The 17,716-nt window shown below is 42.0% G+C and overlaps 1 protein-coding gene across 1 annotated transcript in view; it reads right to left on the reverse strand.

Moving 5' to 3' along the window:
• Positions 1-5,914: 5,914 nt before the first annotated feature.
• Positions 5,915-17,716, reverse strand: part of LOC134357292 (serine/threonine-protein kinase PDIK1L-like) — a 37,854-nt gene continuing 26,052 nt past the window's right edge. The window contains exon 3 of the mRNA XM_063068667.1: positions 5,915-6,144. Coding sequence (XP_062924737.1) covers positions 5,915-6,144 — 230 coding nt within the window. The remainder of the gene's footprint in view (positions 6,145-17,716) is intronic.

Consider the following 17,716-nt stretch of genomic DNA (forward strand, 5'->3'; position numbering starts at 1 on the left):
TGTACTCCATATCAAAATAAATGTACAGATAATAATAAACCAACATAGAACCATTGAACAATTCCCTCACTTACTGTCAATTTATTGGTGGCAGCCTCTTGGCAAGAACCATTAGATTCTTTCAACTCAACTGATGCTCCAATCCTCAATCCACATTCTTCCCATAATGAGGTGACCAAACCTGAACACAGGCAACACAACTTTCTAGAGGAACTCAGGTCAGGCAGCATCCACAGAAATAGATAAACAGTTTTGGGCCAAGAACCTTCATCAGGACTGGAAAGAAAGTGGGAAGATGCCAGAATAAGGATGGGGGAGGGGGAGCAGGACAGGCTAGAAGGTGACAGGTGAAGCCAAGTGGGAGGGAGGAGGTGGAAATGAAGCAAGAAGCTGGGAGGTGATAGGTGGTAAAGGCAACGAGCTGAAGGAGAGGAGAATAAACCATGGGAGGAAGGGAAGGAAGGGGCACCAGGGGAGGTAATTGGCAACTGAGGAGAAGAGGTAAGAGGGCAGAATGAGAAACAGAAGAGGGAGGGAAAAAATTACCAGGAGAAATTGATGTTTATGCCATCAGGTTGGAGGCTACTGAGACAGAATACAAAGTGCTGCTTCTCAAACGACAAGGGAAGTTAGGGATTGTATAAAAGCCAAGGAAAGGGCATACAAGTTAGCAAAAGTAGAGGGAAGTTGGATGATTGGGAAGCTTTTAAAATACAACAAAAGGCAACTGAAAAAGCTATAAGGGAATAGATGAAATATGAGGGCAAACAAGCCAACAATATAAAGCAGGATAGTTTTTTTCCAGTTATATAAAGGGTAAAATGGAGGCAAGAGTGGAATTGGACCACTGAAAATGGTACTGGTGAGGTAGTATTGGGGCAAAGAAATGGCAGGTGAACTTAATGGGTACTTTGCATCTGTTTTCACTGTGGAAGACACTAGCAGTCTGCTAGAGATCTATGAACGTCAGGGAGCAGGAGTGAGTGTCATTGCTATTACAAAGGAGAAAGTACTAGGCAAACATAGAAACATAGAAAATAAGTGCAGGAGTAGGCCATTCGGCCCTTCGAGCCTGCACCACCATTCAGTATGATCATGGCTGATCAACCAACTCAGAACCCTGTACCAGCCTTCCCTCCAAACCCCCTGATCCCTTTAGCCACAAGGGCCATATCTAACTCCCTCTTAAATATAGCCAATGAACTGGCCTCAACTGTTTCCTGTGGCAGAGAATTCCACAGATTCACCACTCTGTGTGAAGAAGTTTTTCCTAATCTAGGTCCTAAAAGTCTTCCCCTTTATCCTCAAACTGTGACCCCTCGTTCTGGACTTCTCCAACATCGGGAACAATCTTCCTGTATCTAGCCTGTCCAATCCCTTTAGGATTTTAGACGTTTCAATCAGATCCCCCCTCAATCTTCTAAATTCCGAGTATAAGCCTAATTCATCCAGTCTTTCATCATATGAAAGTCCTGCCATCCCAGGAATCAATCTGGTGAACCTTCTTTGTACTCCCTCTATGGCAAGGATGTCTTTCCTCAGATTAGGGGACCAAAACTGCACACAATACCCCAGGTGTGGTCTCACCAAGGCCTTGTACAACTGCAGGAGTACCTCCCTGCTCCTGTACTCGAATCCTCTCGCTATAAATGCCAGCATAGCATTCGCCTTTTTCACCGCCTGCTGTACCTGCATGCCCACTTTCAATGACTGGTGTATAATGACACCCAGGTCTCGTTGCACCTCCCCTTTTCCTAATCGGCCACCATTCAGATAATAATCTGTTTTCCTGTTTTTGCCACCAAAGTGGATAACTTCACATTTATCCACATTAAATTGCATTTGCCATGAATTTGCCCACTCATCTAACCTATCCAAGTCACCCTGCATCCTCTTAGCATCCTCCTCACAGCTAACACTGCCACCCAGCTTCGTGTCATCCGCAAACTTGGAGATGCTGCATTTAATTCCCTCATCCAAGTCATTAATATATATTGTAAACAAAGGTCTCAAGGTGGACAAGTCACCTGGACCAGATGGACTACATCCTAGAGTCCTGACAGAGGTTGCTGGAGAGATAACAGATGTATTGATCTTTCAAGAATCACTTGATTTGGACATGGTCGTGGAGAACTGGAAGACTGCAAATGTCACTTTTAAGAAGGGAGGGAGGCAAAAGAAAGGAAATTATAGGCCAGTTAACCTAACCTCAGTGGTTAGGAAAGTGTGGGAGTCTGTTATTATGGATGAGGTTTCAGGGTACTTGGAGACTTAATGATAAAATAAGTCAAAGTCAGCATGGTTCTGTAAAGGGAAATCTTGTCTGACAAATCCACTAGAGTTCTTTGAGGAAGTAACAAGCAGGGTGGACAAAAGAGCGGCAATGGATGTCATTTACTTGGATTTTCAGAAGGCATTTGATAAAGTGCCACACATGAGGCTGCTTAACAAGATAAAATCTTATGGCATTAAAGGAAAGATACTGGCATGTATAGAGGAATGGCTGCATCCAAGGAAACGATCGGTCAACGTTTCGGGCTGGAACCCTTCATCAGGACTGATGAGGGAAGGGGCAGAGGCCCTATAAAGAAGGTGGAGGGTGGGAAGGAGAAGGCTGGTAGGTTCCAGTTGAAAAACCAGTAAGGGGAAAGATAAAAGGGTTGGGGGAGGGGAAGCAGGGAGGTGGTAGGCAGGAAAGGTGAAGAAGGAATAGGGAAAAACAATGGGTAGCAGAAGGAGGCGGAACCATGAGGGAGGTAGTAGGCAGCTGGGGGAGGGGGCAGAGTGAAATAGGGATAGGGGAAGGGAGGGGGAGGGGAGAGAATTACCGGAAGTTGGAGAATTCGATGTTCATACCAAGGGGCTGGAGACTACCTGACAGTATATGAGGTGTTGCTCCTCCAACCTGAGTTTAGCCTCATCATGGCAGTAGAGGAGGCCACGTATGGACATACCTGAATGGGAATGTGAAGCAGAGTTGAAGTGGGTGGCAACCAGGAGATCCTGTCTGTTGTGGCGGACGGAGCGGAGGTGCTCGACGAAGCGGTCCCCCAATCTGCGTCGGGTTTCACCGATGTAGAGGAGGCCACACTGGGAGCACCGGATGCAATAGATGACCCCAACAGACTCCAAGTGAAGTGTTGCCTCACCTGGAAGGACTGTTTGGGACCCTGAATAATGGCAAGAGAGGAGGGTAGGGGCAGGTGTAGCACTTATGCTTACAGGGATAAGTGCCAGGTGGGAGAGCCATGGGGAGGGACGTGTGGACCAGGGAGTCGCGGAGGGACTGATCCCTGTGGAAAGCGGAGAGGGGTGGAGAGGGAAAGATGTGCTTAGTGGTGGGGTCTTGTTGAAGGTGGCGGAAGTTGCGGAGGATAATGTGCTGGATCCGGAGGCTGATGGGGTGGTAGGTGAGGACAAGGGGAACTCTGTCCCTGTTGTGGTGGCGGGAGGATGGGGTGAGGGCATCATTGATGATGGCAGAAAGGAAACCACGATCCTTAAAGAAAGAGGACATTTGAGATGTCCTGGTACGGAAAACCTCATCCTCAGAGCAGATGCGGTGGAGACGGAGGAACTGGGAATAGGGAATGGCATTTGACTCCACTGACATCTTCTACAAGCCCACTGACTCTCATAACTACCTCGACTATACCTCTTCCCACCCCGCCACATGCAAAAATGCCATTTCCTATTCCCAGTTCCAACGTCTCCGCCGCATCTGCTCCCAGGATAAGGCTTTCTGTTTCAGGACATCTCAAATGTCCTCTTTCTTTAATCTTGTGGATTGACATTTCAGAATGGGAATGGGGATAGGAATTAAAATTGCTGGCCAACGTGAAATTCTATGTTTGGCAGCGAAAGTGCTAGACAAAACAGTCTCTACACTTACATTGGGTCTCACCAACAGAGGGGAGGCTGAATCAGGAGAAATGGATACAGTAGCCAACAATACTCCAATACAAGATACTTATAAGAAAAAGGAATGAAAACAATAACGGAAGAAGGAAAGATTGCCAGTGCAGGTGTGGAAGCATGGAATGAAGCAGAGGGATCCAAGCAGTGATGGTCCAGAATAGGGGAGACAGAATGAGAATGTGATGGGGACAACACTTGGTCTTGGAACAGAGGAAAAGATAAACAGAGATAGACTGACCAAAATTAATGTCCATTAAGGGAGAAGATTGAGTATGAGAGAAGTTCTGCAAATTTAACACATTCATCCATGACAATTCATTGAATGGACTGGAATACGGAAGGAAGGATATGATGTTGAGGCTTTAAGGTTTTGATGAAACCGCACTTGGAGTATTGAGAAGTTTTGGGTTCCTTATCCAAGGATGTGATGGCATTGAAGAGGGTCCAGAAGGGGAACATAAGGATGACCCCAGGAATGAAAAGGTTACGTATGAGCAGCATTTGATGGCTCTGAGCCTGTACTTGCTGGAGTTTAGAAGAATGGGGTGGGGGGGGTGGTGGGGGAAGAGGATCTCATTGAAATTATCCAAAGGTCTGGATAGAGTGGATGTGATAGAGGTTTCTAACCATGGGAGTCTAGGACACAGCCTCAGAATAGAAGAACATGCCTTCAGAATGAGGTGGAATTTTTCTTTTAGCCAGAGGGTTGTGAATCTGTGGAATTCATTGCCATAGATGGCTGTGGAGGTCGAGTCATTGGGTATATTTAAAGCAGAAGTTGATTAGCAAGGCCAGACATTACAGGAAGAAGACATAAGAATGGGATTGAGATGGAAAGTAAATCAATCATGATTGAATGGTGAGCCAAACGGCCCAAGTATGCTCTTATGTCTTTTGGAAAGCATTTTCAAATGATACTCCGATCATACCCAATGTCACAAACCATGAAGGGACATGCTGTGCATGGCTGATGTGCAAATGTTGGGTTTTCATTGATGCAGATGTTGAGATCGGCATGATGGCAAACAACATGGTCTCTTATTGACTTTCCAACACTTGGATTATCTCAGCAATGAATCCATCTGCGCATCAATCACTGTTGCAACAAACTGAACAAAGTATGCATGGAGATCTCAAATGGGTTAGGCTTTCCCTCACAACGATGAAGAGAAAGCTGCTTTATTAATACCAATAATATAATTAGGAACAACACAGCAAATTAAAACTTACAAATCAGTAAGATTCCTATCAGGTAGTGGCATTAGCTTATTAATAATTTTACCCCTTCAAATGAAGACCAATGAAGACCCTTGTATAATTCTGGTTTTCTGGTGGAAGATAACTCTTCAAAGCTAACTTGTAAAATACGAGAGTAGATATCGGCTGTGATGATCCTGGCCTGCTCTGCTTTGCAGTGCTGGATTGAAGGACAAAATGGAGGGCATAAAGAGAGAAGGAAGAGTTTGGCCCTCTTCCTGAGGGTCACACAATGAGGGATAAGGTAGTGCCACCAGAGAGCATGCACAGAATTATGTCAATCCACCTCAAAAATGGGTGCACAAAGATCAAAGCTGCCAATTACTTGCTCTTCTAACGGGGGGTGGGGGGGAGAAAAGAGGGAAGGCTTGGGCAATGGACAGAGTACAGAGGCAATTCAGCACTAGACGCACCCTACTCTATTAGTAAGCAGTGCTTTTGAGAATAAGCTTTTACCCAGTGAAAGAGTCTAGAACTGACATCCAACTTTGACCACAGGGTTTGACCACTTGACCCCTTCCTTCTCTCTAGGAAATAAAGATCCTGAAAGAATCCTGAACTTGTAATGATTTATAGAACTGCAGTGGGCACGGCTAATAAACACTTTTCACCATGTATAATAAGCAGTTACACACAAAGGCCATAATAGGCCATTTTTCCATCAGTCATCTCCCCAGATATTAAACTTTCCTTTCCATCCACTTTGAGCTGCAGACAGGAGCAGTCTGGGCATTTACCTTTACATTCTCAGTCTTGTTCCAGTGAATACAAATTGCTGAATTTGAGCTCGCAGGATAAATGCGTCGGGCCGCTCCTGGGGGCTATATGCCAACATGTCTCGTAGAAGCTTCTGGATACCTTTGTTCAGAGCTCGTTTACTGTACATGGGAATTGGAAGTTCTAGGTTGGGATTCTCCACCAATGCCTGTCCCACCGGGACTAAGTTACGTCCTTGAGAAAGATATGCACCTGCAAAAGTGGTCAAGTATTCTGGGTTAATTAGTGTAACTGAACATCATCTCATCCCCTCATCTAAAACATTATTCACCCCCTCAAATCAGAACTTGAATTCTACTGATGATCAAACTGTTGTCAGTTTTGTATTTGAACATCAACTCTGACATTTAAAACAAAGCTCTGGTTTCTCAATTCACACAATATTGATGTTGAGTCAGAATTATAGAGTACTACCGCACAGAAACTGGCTCTTCAGCCCATCTATTCTGTGCCAAACTTAATCTGCCTTGTTGTATTGACCCACACGCAGGCTATAACCCTCCATACCTTTCCCATCCATGCACTTATCCAAACTTCTCTTAAAATGTTGAAATCGAATCCACATCCACCACTTCTGCTGGCAGCTCGTTCCACACTTTTCTCTTCAGTTTCCCCTTAAGTATTTCACTTTTTTCCCTTAAATCTGACTTCTCATTCTAGTCTGGGCAACAGAATAGAAAATGCGGTGCTGGGGTAACAGAAAATACCATATGATAGAGGTTCAGAATTAGGCCTTTTGGCCCATCAAGTTTGCTCCACCATTTCTTCATGGTTGATCCAGTTTTCCTCTCAGCCCCAATCTCCTGCCTTCTCCCCATATCCCTTCAAGCCCTGACCAATCAAGAATCTATCAGCTATGCCTTAAATATGCATAAAAACTTGGCAGAGAATTTCACAGATTGACCATTCTCTGGCTAAAGAAATTCCTCATCTCCATTCTAAAAGGTCTCTTCTCTATTCTGAGGCTGTCCTCTCTGGTCTTAGACTCTCCACATCCACTTTATCAAGGCCTTTCACCATTCGATAGGTTTCAATGAGGTCACCCCTCATTTTTCTGAATTCTAGTGAATACAGGCCCACAGCCATTAAACGCTTTTCATATGACAACCCATTCAATCCTGGAATAATTTTCATGAACCTCCACTGAACTCTCTCCAATTTCAGCACATCCTTTCTAAGAGAAACCTGCTCACAGTCCTCCAAATGAGGCCTCACCAGTGCTTTTTAAAGGCTCAATATTACATTCTAGACCTCTTGAAGTGAATGCTAACATTGCATTTGCCTTCCTCAACCTGCAACTTAACCTTTCGTCCATTTGCACCTCAGCTTTTTGTATTTTCTCTCCACTTACAAAATAGTTAACTTTCTTTTCTTTTACCAAAGTTCGTGACCATACACTTCCTGACACTGTGTTCCACCTACCACTTTTTTTTGCCCACTCTCCTAATCCAGCAGTCCTCAACCACCGGGCCGCAAGGCATTTGCTACCGGGCTGCAAGGAAACAATGATTTGGCGATATGAGTCAGCTGCACCTTTCTTCATTCCCGGTCACGCCCACTGTTGAGCCATTACGCATGCAGGGTCATTATCCACGCGTCATCCACATCAGCGCGGGAGGGAGATCAACTCCTCAAGCTCGCAAATGACGGCGGGCTGAAAAGTATGTTTAACATAACATCTCTGCCGGCATTCTGGATCAAAGTCAAGGCTAAATATCCTGAGATAGCCACGAAAGCACTGAAAACGTTGCTTCCATTTCCAACATCATATCTCTGCGAAGTGGAGTTTTCTGCAATGAATACAACAAAAACTAAATTGCAGAATAGACTGGACATAAGGAACCCCCTTCAAGTATCGCTGTCTCCCATCACCCCTCGATAGGACCGTCTCTTTGCAGGGAACAAGTATTCAGCCCAGGGCTCCCACTGATTCAGCGATATTGGTGTGTTGCAATGATTTTATATGTTCATACGGGGAAAATATGTGCTGTGTGTTTAATATCCAAACGTTACTTAAAATGTTATGATGCTGCTGACTTACAAGTGACTTATATAACCATATAATTTATATATATATATATATATATATATATATATATATATATATATTAATGACTTGGATGAGGGAATTAAATGCAGCATCTCCAAGTTTGCGGATGACACGAAGCTGGGTGGCAGTGTTAGCTGTGAGGAGGATGCTAAGAGGATGCAGGGTGACTTGGATAGGTTAGGTGAGCGGGCAAATTCATGGCAGATGCAATTTAATGTGGATAAATGTGAAGTTATCCACTTTGGTGGCAAAAACAGGAAAACAGATTATTATCTGAATGGTGGCCAATTAGGAAAAGGGGAGGTGCAATGAGACCTGGGTGTCATTATACACCAGTCATTGAAAGTGGGCATGCAGGTACAGCAGGCGGTGAAAAAGGCAAATGGTATGCTGGCATTTATAGCAAGAGGATTCGAGTACAGGAGCAGGGAGGTACTACTGCAGTTGTACAAGGCCTTGGTGAGACCACACCTGGAGTATTGTGTGCAGTTTTGGTCCCCTAATCTGAGGAAAAACATCCTTGCCATAGAGGGAGTACAAAGAAGGTTCACCAGATTGATTCTTGGGATGGCAGGACTTTCATATGATGAAAGACTGGGTGAACTAGGCTTATACTCGTTGGAATTCAGAAGATTGAGGGGGGATCTGATTGAAACGTATAAAATCCTAAAGAGATTGGACAGGCTAGATGCAGGAAGATTGTTCCCGATGTTGGAGAAGTCCAGAACGAGGGGTCACAGTTTGAGGATAAAGGGGAAGCCTTTTAGGACCTAGATTAGGAAAAACTTCTTCACACAGAGTGGTGAATCTGTGGAATTCTCTGCCACAGGAAACAGTTGAGGCCAGTTCATTAGCTATATTTAAGAGGGAGTTAGATATGGTCCTTGTGGCTAAAGGGATCAGGGGGTATGGAGGGAGGGCTTGTGCAGGGTTCTGAGTTGGATGATCAGCCATGATCATACTGAATGGCGGTGCAGGCTCGAAGGGCCGAATGGCCTACTCCTGCACCTATTTTCTACGTTTTCTATAACAATTACAGCACGGAAACAGGCCATCTCGGCCCTTCTAGTCCGTGCCGAACTCTACTCTCACCTAGTCCCACCGACCTGCACTCAGCCCATAACCCTCCATTCCTTTCCTGTCCATATAGCTATCCAATTTTTCTTTAAATGATAATATCGAACCTGCCTCTACCACTTCTATTGGAAGTTCGTTCAACACTTACTTCAAGCTCCCCTGTCCTCCCCTGATAATTGACTTATTACTATATTCATGCCAGGAAAATATGCGCTGTGTTTAATATTAAATTCGTTAGATAAACCCTTTTAGACACAAAATTGAATGTATTAGCCACTTATCACCTATATTCCGGTTGTGATTAACACCACCCCCCCCACCCGAACAGAATCGCCAAAAACGATTTGCAGAAAAAGAAATCGGCAGGTACACGTATGCCCACACAAGGCTTCATGGTCATTGTAGTCTTTCTCTGGGTAAACACAATGCATTTGACTGCTATTCTTGTCCGTTGGCAACCCCCTGGGTTGGCCGGTCCACAAGAATATTATCAATATTAAATATTAAACCGGTCAGTGGTGCAAAAAAGGTTGGGGACCCCTGACCTAATCTGTCTGTCCTTCTGTAGCCTCTTCTTTCCTCAAACTACCTGCCCCTTCACCCATCATCTTGTTGTCTGCGGTCATCAATTCCAGCAGGTGCCAGCAATGGAAGGGTAATTAATGGCAGGTGACCCGGGGAACTGCAAAAACAGGTTAAAGAGGAAACTCAGGCCGGGAAAGGTACAAGACATAACACCCCCGCCCTTAAAAAAAAAAGTTGCTCTGATGCAACCTAAAGCTACCCCCAATGACAGGGATAGGATGTAGAGGAGCAAAAGGCATCTTTTGATTTGGCTTACCAACAACCTGACACATCTGGCATGACCTACAGCTTGTGCTACATCAGGCCTCACAACAGGCCAGGAGAAATGCCTAGGCACATGGTCAAGATTATTGCTATTGCCTAAACGACCAGCAAGGCAATGATCATGAGTCAAATGCAATGTTAGGCCAGTAAACATTGGGAACAACAATTTGATAAACACTGCTCCGATCATCCTGAGAGTCCACTTTCTCACGAACACTCCATTGCCAATAAAATAGCTGAAAGAGACTGCTACAATTGCTTTCGCTGAGAACACCTCTTCAAACAGAGGCGACAAAGAAGGGTCTCTTTTCTCTTCAAGCACCAGCTGTTTACGAGAGGGAAACACTTAGCCAAGCCCTGTTAGAACTTCATCATCTTTGGGCATTAAGATATCACAGAGGGCAGTATCAGGGAGATTGTCAGAGCTCTTGCCTTTGTTTTGATCTTAGACATTGCACGAGTAGAAACACATGCTTTCTTCCTTGATACATCCACTGTCTGGAGAAAAAGAAGAATTTGCTACAGTTTTCACAAAAGCTACAGGCTTCACAGATTTCTGCTTCTTATTAAGCATTGAGTATTCAGCAATTAGATGACCAGGCTTCTTGCAATAGAATACACTGTGGCATTTTCAGATATAAAATTCTTAGCCAAGGGTGAGGCGGGGGTACTGGTTTTAAAGATTGTGCCTGATGGGATAGGCCTTTACCCCTGTACTCTGATTGCTGTTTACTGCCAAAACTGACTTTGTGGGTTAAGACATACTCATCTGCCAATATGGAAGCTTGCTCAAGGATTGATTCCTTTTGCTTACTTAAATAAACAGATACAACAGGGAGGCAGCTCTTAAATTCTTCAAGCAAGATGAGTTGACAAAGTTGTTCTTTAATTTCTACTTGTTGAGCCAAACACCACCAGTCTCTCTGGAAAACTCAACATGTTTTCTGGTCAGGCTTACTATAGCCCCTAAAGCACTGGCGATAAGCCTCAGGAACCAACTCGTAAGATTTTAAGATAGCCACTTTGACCTCATCATAATTCAGGTTCTTTTCAATGCTTAGAGCAGAGTAGGCTTCCTGAGTCTTGCCTTTCAAAACACTATAAAAGCAGAGACGAAACATGTTTAGGTTAATTTGAAGCAATAGCGACCCATTATTGGCATCCTTCTCTGCAGATGGTAGAATTAACTAATACGGCTACCTACATCAAATTCAGAATAATCAGACTTGTGAGCATTCTTAAACTAATTCCTTAACGAAATGTTTGATCTAAATGCATTTGTCGTTCCTTAGCGACTATGGCTGGATGGGAGGCAAGGACCTCAATGTAATAGCTACCACGAAAGAGGATGCTGAGCAAACTTGTGGGCCTGAAGATAAACAAGTCCCCTGCTCCAGGTGGAATGCATCCCAGGGTACTGAAAGAAATGGCAGAAGTTATAGTTGAGACTTGTGATGATTTACCAAAATTCTCTGGACTCCAGGCAGGTCTTGGCAGATTAGAAGACCGCAAATGTCATGCCACTGTTCAAAAAAAGGATGTAGGCAAAAGGCAGATATCTATAGGCTAGTTAATTTAACATTTATAGTTGGGAAAATGCGTAAAACTATTAAAAGAAGAAATAGTGAGGCATCCGGAAAGAAATGGATCCATCAGGCAGACACAGCATGGATTCAGCAAAGGCAGGTCCTGTTTGACAAACTTACTGGAGTTCTTTGAGGATATAACAAGCGCAGTGGATAGAGGGGAACAGATGGATGCTATTTACCTGGAGTTCCAGAAGGCAATTGATAAGGTGCCACATAAAAGACTTATCCATAAGACAAGAATGCATAGAGTTGAGGGCGGGGGGGGGTGATGTATTAGCACAGATAGAGGATTGGTTAACTCATTAGTCCCCAACCACCAGGCCACAAGGAAACAATGAGTCAACTGCACCTTTTCTCATTCCGTCACGCACTGTTGAACTTGAACGCACACGAGATCATTACTCACGCGAGGACATCAGTCAGTCATTAACCTACAACTACTCGATGAGCAAAAAACAAACGTTGCTTGAGTGTTTCTTTGGAAGAGAGAGTAGGGGACATAAAAAGCCTAACGATGATGATAATGCAGAGACAGCTGAGGCCAAGACTGCAAAAACAAAAGCTTCCTTCAACAGAAAAATACAATGAGTCATACATAAAATATGGCTTTTTGCGACCAGTGACTCGCACGCTCCAAGGCTCGTGTGTGTGATGTGTGGAGACAAGCTGTCTAATGAGGCAATGAAGCCCTCAAAACTGCTTTGGCACCTTGAGTCCAAGCACCCTGCTCTAAAGACAAACACATTGAGTTTTTTGAGCAGAAAAGACGTGAGCAAGAGGGATAGAAGCAAGTGCTGAGACCCACCACCTCCACAAATGCTGCTGCTCTGAGAGCGTCATACTTAGTGGCTAGCCATATTGCTAAGGCTAAGAAGCCTTTCACTGTTGGTGAAGAATTGATTCTGCCTGCTGCAAAGGACATGTGCCGTGAACTGTTGGGAGAAGCTGCAGCTAACAAGGTGGCACAGGTTTCTCTTTCAGCTACCACAGTTTCAAGGAGAATCGATGACATAGCAGAGGACATCGAAGCACGGCTGTTGGAATGGCTTAACGAGTCTGGTTTCACTACCCGAGTCAGAGAGGTTGCTCCTGAATGCCAGTCTACACACTGTGTCACACATTGGGAAATGCTGGCTAGCCGAAAAATGTCACCTGATCTTAACAGCGTATTGAGTGGCGTTGCTGAAGTTATCTTTTCTTTTTAAAATCTTTTTAATAATTTTTCCAAAGTTATAAACAAAATAACAATGTTGACACAAAGATTAGAATAATCTTATTGTTAATAAACATATACAGAAAACATTTCAGATGACTTAAAATTCATATATTTTAAATTAATAAGAAGGATTTGGAAAGGTCAAATTACATCATATGAAAATGTAGAACAAATGGTTTCCAAGTTTCTTCAAATTTAACCGAAGGATCAAAAATATCACTTTTAATTTTTTCTAAATTTAAACATAATATAGTTTGGGAAAACCATTGGACTGTAGTAGGAGGCTTGGTCTCCTTCCAGTTCAATAAAATAGATCTTCTGGCCATTAAAGTAACAAATGCTATCATCTGACAGGCTGAAGAAGATAAAGATCTATGTTCTAGCATTGGCAATCCAAAAATTGCCATAATTTTTCCAAAAGAGGACAGGACCAAAACACATGAGTTAAAGAAGCCACCTCAGAGTGACATCTGTCACAAATAGGGTTTATGTGGGAATAAAAACAGGCTAATTTATATTTAGACATATGGGCTCTATACACTACTTTAAATTGTATTAATGTATGTTTAGCACATATGGAGGAAATACTGACTAATTGAAAAATTTTATCCCATTTCTCTATAGGTAGGCAAAGTTGAAGTTCCCTTTCCCATTCATTTTTAATTTTATCAGATATACCTGGCTGTAATTTCATAATTATATCATAGATAGATGTTATTAATCCTTCCTGAAGAGGATTTAAACCTAAAATTTTATCGAAGATATCAGTAGGGTATGAGGTCGGAAAGGTAGGCAACATAGTATTTAAAAAAAATTCTTATTTGTAAATACCAAAAAAAAAGGGATCTAGGCAAATCAAATTTCTTGGATAACTGTTCAAAAGACATGAAACAGTTATCCAGAAATATGTCAGGAAAACATGTTATACCTTTAGTTTTACGTATCAAAAAGGCTTGGTCCATAACCGAGGGTTGAAAAAAAATTAGATATAATAGGGCTTGATAATATAAATTTGTTCAAACCAAAAATTTATGAAATTGAAACCATATTCGCAATGCATGTTTAACTATTGGATTAACCATTTGTTTATTCAATTTAGATAATACAAAAGGAAGTGAAGTTCCTAAAATGGAAACTAAAGAGAACCCTTGTACAGAGTAGCCTTCAAGGTTTACCCAATATGGGCTTGGAGTTATATTCCAATCTTGTGTTCAAAATATTAAATATTGAATATTAATTGCCCAATAATAAAATCTTAGGTTAGGCAGTGCTAAGCCACCATCTTTCTTGGACTACTGTAAGTATTTTTTTTTTACTTAATCTGGGATTTTTGTTCTGCTATATATGAGGAAATTTTAGAATCAATAGTATCAAAAAAGGATTTAGGAATAAAAGCTGGTATTATTTGAAATAAATATAAAAATGTAGGTAAAATAATCATTTTAATAGCATTAATTCGACCAGTGAGAGACAGTGGGGACCACTTAGTAATCAGTTGTTTAACCTGATTAATTAACGGTAAAAGGTTGAACTTGAATAGATCCTCATGTCTCTTAGTAATTTTAACTCCCAAATAAGTAAAATAGTCAGTAGTCACTCTAAATGGAGAACATCTATAAATGGGAAACTGCATATTTAATGGAAAAAGTTCGCTCTTGCCTAGATTCAGTTTATAACCAGAAAAACTACTAAACTAATCAAGCAAAGTTAATACTGCTGGAATGAATTTTCCCGGGTTAGAAATATATGATAGTAAATCATCTGCATACAGTGTTAATTTAGGAGTCTCATTTCCACAGCTTATGCCAAATATATTAGGGGAGTCACGAATAGCAATAGCTAGCAGTTCCAAGGCAATATTGAATAGTGGTGGACTAAGAAGGCAGCCCCACCTAGTGCCACAGAATAGATGAAAAAGGGGAGATCTTTGATTATTAAATACCAAAGCCAAAGGAGTAAAATATATCAGTTTAATCCAAGACATAAATATCGGACTAAAATTAAATTTCTCAAGGGTATTAAATAAATATGTCCATTCAACTCTGTCAAAGGCTTTCTCAGCGTCCAATGAAATAACACATTCTGGAATTCTGGGTGGAGGAGTATAAACAATATTCATTAATCTAATATTAAAAAAGAGTAACGATTTTTAATAAATCTAGTCTGATCAGCAGAAATAATTTGAGGTAATACGTTCTCCAATCTCATTGCCAATATTTTAGAAAAAATCTTAGAATCCACATTCAACAACGACAAAGGCCTATAAGATGCACATTCAGTAGGATCCTTATCTTTAATAATTAGGGAAATAGAAGCTCGATAAAAAGATTGTGGTAATTTACCTATAGATACTGCATCCCTAAAAATTATACATAGCCAAGGAGTCAATGTAGTAGAGAAAAATTTAAAAAAATTCTACTGTATATATTACCTATTATATTACGTAATAGGTATGTCTAGTTTTAAACGTTCATTAGATGATAGTTTTGGAATATTCAATTTCTTTAAAAATTCATGCATTATAGTGGAGTCATCAGGAAATTCTGATTGCTATAAGGATGTATAAAATTCTTGAAAGGATTTATCTATCTCGTCATGGTCAACCATCAAAGTGCCATTTTGTTTATGAATCTTAACAATCTGTCGCTTAACCGAGGCCGATTTCAATTGATTAGCCAATAGTTTCCCAGTTTTATCACCATGTATATAGAATTGACTCTTAGTTTTAGTTAATTGACTTTCAATTGAAGATGATAGTAATAGATTATGTTCCATTTGAAGTTCAACTCTGTTTGTAAAGCTCCTGATTAGGGGCTATAGAATATTTCTTGTCAATTTCTTTAATCTTGTCAACCACTTTAAGTGTTTCATTATTAGTTCGCTTTTTTAATCCAGCAGTATATGAAATCTGTCCACAAACATATGCTTTAAAAGTATCCCATAGTGCCCCACTGGAAATATCCTCTGCAGAATTTGTTGTGAAGAAAAAACCTGTTCCTCAATAAACTTGACAAAATCCGAATCTTGAAGCAAAGTGGTATTAAATCGCCATTGTCTGGAACTAGTAGATGTATCCCTTGACTTAATAGTTTCAACGGTGCATGATCAGAAATAGTAATGGAATCATATTTGCAACCAGTAACAAGTGGAATTAATTGAGAATCAATAAGAAAATAATCAATTCTTGAATAATGCAAACAACAGGAATTCTGCAGTTGCTGGAAATTCAAGCAACACACTTAAAAGTTGCTGGTGAACGCAGCAGGCCAGGCAGCATCTCTAGGAAGAGGTGCAATCGACGTTTCAGGCCGAGACCCTTCATCAGGACTAACTGAAGGAAGAGTGAGTAAGGGATTTGAAAGTTGGAGGGGGAGGGGAGATCCAAAATGATAGGAGAAGACAGGAGGGGGAGGGATGGAGACAAGAGCTGGACAAGTGATAGGCAAAAGGGATACAAGAGGATCATGGGACAGGAGGTCCGGGAAGAAAGACAAGCGGTGGGGGGGGACCCAGAGGATGGGCAAGGGGTATATTCAGAGGGACAGAGGGAGAAAAAGGAGAGTGAGAGAAAGAATGTGTGGATAAAAATAAGTAACAGATGGGGTACGAGGGGGAAGTGGGGCATTAGCGGAAGTTAGAGAAGTCGATGTTCATGCCATCAGGTTGGAGGCTACCCAGACAGAATATAAGGTGTTGTTCCTCCAACCTGAGTGTGGCTTCATCTTTACAGTAGAGGAGGCCGTGGATAGACATGTCAGAATGGGAATGGGATGTGGAATTAAAATGTGTGGCCACTGGGAGATCCTGCTTTCTCTGGCGGACAGAGCGCAGGTGTTCAGCAAAGCGGTCTCCCAGTCTGCGTCGGGTCTCGCCAATATATAAAAGGCCACATCGGGAGCACCGGACGCAGTACATCACCCCAGCCGACTCACAGGTGAAGTGTTTCCCCATCCCTCCCCACTGATCTCCCTCCTGGCACTTATCAGTGTAAGCGGAACAAGTGCTACACATGCCCTTACACTCCCTCCCTTACCACCATTCAGGGCCCCATCCCTCCCCACTGATCTCCCTCCTGGCACTTACCCATGTAAGCAGAACAAGTGCAACACATGCCCTTACACTTCCTCCCTTACCACCATTCAGGGCCCCAGTCCTTCCAGGTGAGGCGACACTTCACCTGCGAGTCGGCTGGGGTGATATACTGCGTCCGGTGCTCCCGATGTGGCCTTCTAATCCCTTACTCACTCTTCCTTCACTTAGTCCTGACGAAGGGTCTTGGCCTGAAACGTCGACTGCACCTCTTCCTAGAGATGCTGCCTGGCCTACTGCGTTCACCAGCAACTTTTATATGAATTCTTGAATAATGATGATATTCATGTGAAAAAAATGAGAAATCTTTCTCATTTGGATGCAAGAATCTCCAAATTTCTGAGATTCCAGAGTCAGTCATAAAAGAATTAATAAGGGTAACCGATTTAATCGGAAGTACTTGATTAGACATGGATCTATCCATCAAAGGATTTAAACAACAATTGAAATCTCCACCCATAATCAACATATAATCATTTAAATTAGGAAGAGATGTAAAGAGATTCTTTAAAAAAAAATCAGGACAGTCAACATTTGGGGCATAACAACTTTTTTGTTAAATAACAAACCAGTAATCAACAAAAATCTGCCATTCGGGTCTGAAACCGTCTCATGGTGCAGAAATGAAATTTATCTTTGGCCTGTGAATTCAAGTGGTACTGTTATTCCTTCCAAAACCTAAAAAAAATGTTGATCATCTTCTTTCCAGACATGAGTTTCTTGTACAAAGATAACGTGAGCATTCATCCTATGGAATACGTTAAAAATTTTCTTCCATTTAATCAGGTGGTTTAAACCATTTGTATTCCAAGAAACCAAATTAATAATCTTATCCATCGTACTGAACTCGAGCATAAGGTGTGTAAACGGTTAACCAGAGTACAAACTCATGAC

The sequence above is a fragment of the Mobula hypostoma genome, chromosome 2, assembly GCF_963921235.1.
Source record: "Mobula hypostoma chromosome 2, sMobHyp1.1, whole genome shotgun sequence".
Classification (NCBI taxonomy): domain Eukaryota; kingdom Metazoa; phylum Chordata; class Chondrichthyes; order Myliobatiformes; family Myliobatidae; genus Mobula; species Mobula hypostoma.